The sequence below is a fragment of the Cynoglossus semilaevis genome, chromosome Z (assembly GCF_000523025.1).
Source record: "Cynoglossus semilaevis isolate Cse_v1.0 chromosome Z, Cse_v1.0, whole genome shotgun sequence".
NCBI classification, from domain to species: Eukaryota; Metazoa; Chordata; class Actinopteri; order Pleuronectiformes; family Cynoglossidae; genus Cynoglossus; species Cynoglossus semilaevis.
In genome coordinates, this window is record NC_024328.1 from 21,378,620 (window position 1) to 21,385,477 (window position 6,858).

A 6,858-nucleotide genomic window follows, 5' to 3' on the forward strand; every position below is an offset into this window, starting at 1 on the left:
CACTCACTCACCCACTCACTCACCAGTGTGCAGCCTTTTTGAGCAAACTTAATAAAATAGAAGTTAGACCATTTTTTTCACGCACGTTTGTGAGATTATGGTGACAGAGGAAAACAGAACATTTTCTGTCCCACTCTGAACAGAATCATTATAATCACAGTCCGGGACAGTAATACCAGCCCTGGCTGTAGGTGTGGGGGTTGGTCAGAGTAGGTGAGGTGCACACCTGCCAGTCTCCATCTCTGTGTCTGACCATACCTCTGTGAGTGACTCTGGGTTCTCCAGCTTCCTCCCACATTTTCTGGGATGTAACCCACTCTTCTGTCATGACTAATCAGATTGGCCCCACACCTTCCTGCCTGCCTAACTGGTATGAAATACAATCTTAAACTGAGAAATATACGAGGTAACAAAGTGATGTGCCCTGAGCAGAGTGAAATAAAGCTGCAGTCAACTGTACTGCAGTTTTGTCAGTAGTCAGTGGGCCAACTGACTGAATGCAAAACATGACTTCCCCTGTATGAGGCGAGCCTAGTATTTAGACACTTGTTGGACCAGTTCCTGTTTCTCCTTTGACTATTGATCCAACAGATGTTAAACCAATACGTACTCAGTGCATAACACACAAAACAATCACATTTAGTATTGGTGACAAAATAAGTCAAGCATTATAGTTTAAGTTGTGGTTTGGTCAAGGGTAATGATGTCATCATACACAGTGAAGAAACAGAGAAACAGACACCCACACACCCACAAGACCCAACACACACACACACACACACACACACGTTCTGTGTGTTTTCTAGAGGTGCCTGTAGAAACAACAATCTCCACTTTATACTGTCAGAACATTTTTACTGAACTCTTCATTTCACACTAACCATCGATGAAGTTGGTATTTGTACATTTGTCGTTGAGAGTGTTGACAAACGTCTCTCACCATCATGTCCTGTAAAGGTCTCTTCACTCACTTTGTTTCAGTTTTTTGACTCTCTTCCTGTCGGAGCTGGTCACGATGGTGAAGCCAGACATCCACACTCTGGCCCACCACCTGAAGCAGGAGCGGCTGTATGTGGCATCAGAGAGACAGCTCATCCAGAGGCTCAACAGCGACGTGCTGAAGACCGCTGAGAGGCTGTACCGGGCAGCATGGATCGCCAAGCAGCAGAGGATCAACCTGGATCGTCTCATCCTCACCAGGTCAGAGCCCAACAAATCACGCTGTCCTTAAAAATCCAAAAACGCAGGTTTGAGGACCACTCAGTGCTGAGCCCAGTTTAACACCAGGACCTAAAACCTGACCCGTGTCCTTCTTATTCCTGTCCTCGGTGGGACATGGTGTCGTGTTTAGTCAAAGAGCTTAAACACACGTGTGTCTCTTCTTCGTCTCTTCTCCAGTGCTGAGGCCTCTCCCGCTGAGTGCTGCCAACATGCAAAGATGCTGGAGGACACGCAGTTTGTTGACGGCTACAAGACGCTGGGCTATCAGGAGACCATCTACGGGGAGTTTTTGGCCCGGCTGAGGGAGAACCCCAGACTGGTAGCTTCGTGTCTGGTGGCGGGAGAGAGGCTGAACCAAGAGCACACCCAGGGGGTGATCCACACTGTCTTTACCTCACTTTATGGCAACTGCATCATGCAGGAGGATGAGAGTTACCTGCTGCAGGTGTGACGCCCTCCCTCAGACAGAAAATGACCAAAGACAGTTTCTCAGCAGGAGTAACTGTGTCATGTCTGTGTTTGATCTCTCCCAGGTGCTGAGATACTTGATAGAGTTTGAGCTGAAGGAGAACGACAACCCTCGACGTCTGCTGCGGCGTGGCACCTGCGCCTTCAGCATCCTTTTCAAACTCTTCTCCGAAGGCCTGTACTCGGCCAAGCTTTTCCTCACCGCCACCCTCCATGAACCCATCATGCAGCTGCTGGTGGAAGATGAAAATCACCTGGAGACCGATCCATCCAAGGTCACTGAGCGCCTCACTCCAGCTCAGAGGGAACGTTTTGGAGAGAAGGGCTCTGAGGCCTACAGACAGAGGGTGCAGGCCGCGGTGGAAGCCAACGAAGGGAAGCTGGTCGCTCTGGTCAACAAATTCATTGGTTACTTAAAGCAAAACACCTACTGCTTCCCTCACAGCCTGCGCTGGATCGTGTCCCAGATGTACAAGACCTTGTCTTGTGTGGAGCGCCTGGAGGTGGGCGAGGTGAGGACCATGTGCACAGACCTGCTGCTGACCTGCTTCATCTGTCCAGCTATCGTCAATCCGGAGCAGTACGGCATCATCTCCGATGCTCCCATCAATGAAGTGGCCCGCTTTAATCTGATGCAGGTCAGTGCTGAGCTGGACCTTAATGTCACCCAAAGTCCAATAACAAGCTGACAGTCAGTGTTGTTCTGCAGGTGGGGCAGCTGTTGCAGCAGTTAGCCATGGCTGATGATGATGCTGATCCAAGACGGAAGAGCAGTTTGTCAAAATTCGATAAGGTGGGTGTAAAACATACAGTATTTCACTGTTTTTTTCACATGCAAATTTAAAACATACAGTATTTCACTGTTGTTTTCACATGCAAATTCATGATTTTCTTCTTCTGTGGTGACAACAACAACAAAAAAGTTCCTCTTTTGTTTACATCCAGAGTTGTGTTGCTGCCTTTCTGGATGTAGTAATTGGAGGAAGAGCAGTGGAGACTCCACCCATGTCCTCGATGAACCTTCTAGAAGGCCTGAGCAGGACGGCCGTCTATATTACTCATCATCAGCTGCTAGCGTTGGTAAGTTCCAGTGCCTGACAGAGTGACTAATGTCAGGCTGTGTTCAGTCTAAGGTCTGTTCCAATAATGGCCTCAGGACCATGTAGAGCCAAGGCTCCACCACAAGGTGGCATACACTAGTTGAATTTCACTTGTTCAGTAAAGAGGATTTTCCACAGAACAACATCCGTAGCCCAGCTCATCAACACAGGTCTTTGACGAGGACCAGCAGTGGTGAACGTCCTCTCTGTGTCCTACAGGTGGACTTTGTGCGGAGCGTGACTGCTGGGGACCACCTACGGGAGGAGGAGCACGTGGCCCTGGAGAACTTAGTGGCTAACGTGCCCCAGTCCAACACTGTGAAAAGCAACAGCCTGGAGCTCACACCGTCCAACACCCCGCAGCTGTCTCCTGCTACCACTCCTGCCAACAAAAAGAACCGACTCCCCATAGGTATCTGTCCTAATGATGTCATGGTCACATGATGATCCAGTCTCTAGTCACTTCCAAATATGACGCTCTGAATGGATGTGACTATCTGAAGCAGCAGCTGCAGCAGCGACATCATTGGTTGGTTTAACAACAAGTACACTGCAGCTGAGTGGTGATGGCTAGTTAGAGGGCTCTGTTATCAAAAGTTAATGAGCTTTGTCCTCAGCTTGTTATGAAGATAATTAGCATGGCCTGGAATGAGGCTCAATTAGAGAAATGACAACCAGTTCAATTACCAAATATAAATGAACTCATTTGAATTGAAACAAACATTTTCACTTTGTGTTCCTTAAACCTTGTCCTTCTGGTTTCCTCCTGTGCTGCCAATGATTGACCAGGACAACACTTAGCTGCCATCACCTCCTGGGACCCCACCAGCACCACCCTGTCTGCCCACATTCCAATAGTTACCCCTTTTGGTGGGTAGTCAGTGGGTGGTGCTGGAGTGTTCATCTAGTCTGTATCCATTCACTCGCTCTCTCTCCCCCCCGAGCTCCCCCCCCCCCACCATGCTTGCTTTGCCTTAGTTAATATTCCATAATTTGCCTCATTTGCCCATTTTCGACTTGTCTTTTTCCCTCATTCAGTGGAATTTCCCTGGTCATCACCAGGTAGAGTTGGAAAAATGTTGTTCTGAAAAGAGGTAGAGTTGGAAAAATGTTGTTGTTCTGAAAATGATTTTTTATGTTGATTAAGAACTAGTTTAGTCAACAAAGTAATTTAATTTGAGTTTAGTTCTACTTTACAAATATCCCAATTATTTGAGTTTTTAAGTTATGTTTTTGAACCGAGATAAAAGTTTAACACAAAGACATTTTCAGTGTCTTAAAATCCTGCTCCTGGTCCTAAACACTGGGTGGATTTCATTTTAATTTAGGTCAAAGGTGGATGACAAAAAGCTGTGAAGTGGAACTGCATTAGTGATAGTGATAACAACGGTGTGTGTGTGTGTACAGCATGAACCTAAAGGGTCAGGTGTTGCTCTAAATGCTTTAATTCGTCTCAGCAGAACTAAAAACTGAACCTACATTTTGTCACATGATAATATTTTGTCATGTATCAGGGTTATTAAAATCCATCTTACTGCAGTAGAAAGGCAACATAATTCAGATGCTGACATTTACAACATGCTTTATGAAAACAGATCTATCTTCGTTCTAACACTAATCACCGAGGAAACATTTTCTTTCAGTAATTTAAAATCAGCAGAATAATAATCCTAATTTATTTATTAAGAAATCTTGTTTTTTTTGTTGTGGAAAATAGAACATGGTTTGGAACTGCTCTAGAAAACAGATGTTCATACAGTATCGGCATTTTATGTCCTGATTTCTGCCTGTGTTTCAATCAACGCACCTCATTTAAAAAAAAAAGACATTTTCCATATGATGTTGCTGCTTTCTGTAAACATAACCATCAGAAATTAACTCTAGTTCTTTGTGAATTCTTTCTATCCCTAAAATCTAGCAAATGCTCGTAGCCGCAGCCGTTCCAACATAGCCCAGGAGGGGGAGGCAGAGGCAAGTTCACAAGAGTCTCTGCAGGAGCTGATGCCAGAGGAGGTTATGGTGATTTCAATGGGAACTGGTCCACAGAATGTCCCTGGGATGATGTCAGAGAACGAGGTAACGTGACTGAGCTGGTGATTGGTCAACATTATGATGTCAGTGATGAGCCTCATTGACGTGACCTTCTTTCTGAGCTCACATGCTTAGTTTAATTAGTCCCAATGAATTATAATAAAGCTTTGCAATTATTGTCTTCTCCATGTCAGTAAATGGACCTACTGTCTCAAAACACCTTTCAGTTTGATTTTCTGACAAAAGACAAAAGTTCATCCAGAGTCAGTGTGACTAAATGTGAACAAATGTAAACACGTTAGACAATGAATTCATCTCCTCGTTCCATCCATCCATCCATCCATCCACTGTAACCAGTTGAGTACATGTGTTGCCCTCTACTGGATTAATTGTGCATGTGCCATTAATGCCTCCTTGGGCCTCTAACAGGGTAGTAGTAGAAGTAGCAGCATAACACGTGAAGACTTTCCTCTAACAGGGTAGTAGTAGAAGCAGCAGCATAACACGTGAAGTCTCTTCATCAAGTCCAGTCTGCAGTTGAATCTTTTCTGACCATTTTGTGCCGTGTTTTTCTCCAAAGGTTTTGAACATGCAGTTGTCTGATGGGGCTCAGGGCGAAGGTCATGCTGATGATAACAAACTGCACGGTAAACCAGACAAAACCTTGCGTTTCTCCCTCTGCAGTGACAACTTGGAAGGAATCTCTGAGGGTCAGTACTCCATCAGTACTATATCTTTACTACATCTTTACTCCATCTTTACTCCATCAGTACTTCGTCATTACTTCATCATTACTTCATCAGTACTCCATCTTTACTCCATCAGTACTTCGTCATTACTCCGTCTTTACTCCATCACTACATCCATCTGCTCACAGTCCATGTCCACATCTGTTGATCCTTATTCTGTGGTGATCTTCAACAGTATCCACGTTTTTACAAGTGTTTATCAGTGACAGCTACATGTTGTTCTTTGATGATTTGTCCCAAACATTTCCATATCAGTCTGTGTGTGTGGTTTGTCCAGGCCCGTCCAATCGTTCTAACTCTGTGTCTTCCTTGGACCTGGAGGGAGAGTCTGTTTCTGAGCTGGGAGCTGGACCATCAGGCAGCAATGGAGTGGAGGCTCTGCAGCTCCTTGAACATGAACAGGGTGTGGAGCCTGTGTTTAAGTACTGTCTAATACGAAGGTACACATGTGAAGGTTTGGTTTCACACGAGGCCTCAAATATCTTTCAGCAACAACTCAGGACAACCTGGACGACAAACTCCGCAAGTTTGAGATCAGAGACATGATGGGTCTGACGGATGACCGGGACATCTCCGAGACGGTCAGTGAAACCTGGAGCACTGACGTCCTTGGAAGTGACTTTGACCCCAACATGGATGAAGATCGACTGCAGGAGATCGCAGGTGAGCGTTTGGACCGCTGCTTCACTGGGCCACGTCCAGAAGTGTCGCAGCTGCACACGGGGACTGTGGTTGTACGGTGGTCCATGTAGGTAGAATACCAGCAGGGGGCAGGAGAGCTTGGTACCACAGGTATTTTGTCATCATAAATGTGATGTAAACACAGCTTTGAAGAAAAGATTCAGCCTCCAGTTTGTCCTCTGAATATCTGTCCACAGCCCTCACTCTGCTCCTCGTCTCTCTCTCTCTCTCTCTCTCTCTCTCTCTCTCTCTTTGACATTCACTCAGTCCCCCCAGTCTTATTGACCTTGCTTTCTTCTCATTTGCATCCACCATTTTTCATTCTTTGGAATATGGCGTTGGGGGACTTTTCCATCATTAAGTGAATTTACAGTGATTTCCTTGTGTGTTTTCTCCAAGGGATTGGGTTATGAGATGCACATTAAATACCCATTAATACCTCATTATCCCGCTGATAAGATTACCATGATAATGAGGCAGAAATTCTAATTGTTTCACTTCTTGTTGTGCCACTCATTTAATCATCCACCTGAAAGACAAGTCCTCTGCACCGCTACCTTGAAGACTGTAAACATGGACAGCAGGGTAGAGTTCTCCCACCGGCACTC

General features: G+C 45.6%; 1 protein-coding gene across 1 annotated transcript in view; it reads left to right on the forward strand.

Moving 5' to 3' along the window:
• Positions 1-6,858, forward strand: part of gapvd1 (GTPase activating protein and VPS9 domains 1) — a 20,057-nt gene that overhangs the window by 3,999 nt on the left and 9,200 nt on the right. The window contains 10 exon segments of the mRNA XM_025053232.1: positions 982-1,200; positions 1,399-1,666; positions 1,755-2,327; positions 2,399-2,482; positions 2,635-2,769; positions 3,009-3,201; positions 4,708-4,865; positions 5,401-5,530; positions 5,847-5,972; positions 6,059-6,232. Coding sequence (XP_024909000.1) covers positions 1,016-1,200; positions 1,399-1,666; positions 1,755-2,327; positions 2,399-2,482; positions 2,635-2,769; positions 3,009-3,201; positions 4,708-4,865; positions 5,401-5,530; positions 5,847-5,972; positions 6,059-6,232 — 2,026 coding nt within the window. The 5' untranslated portion in view covers positions 982-1,015.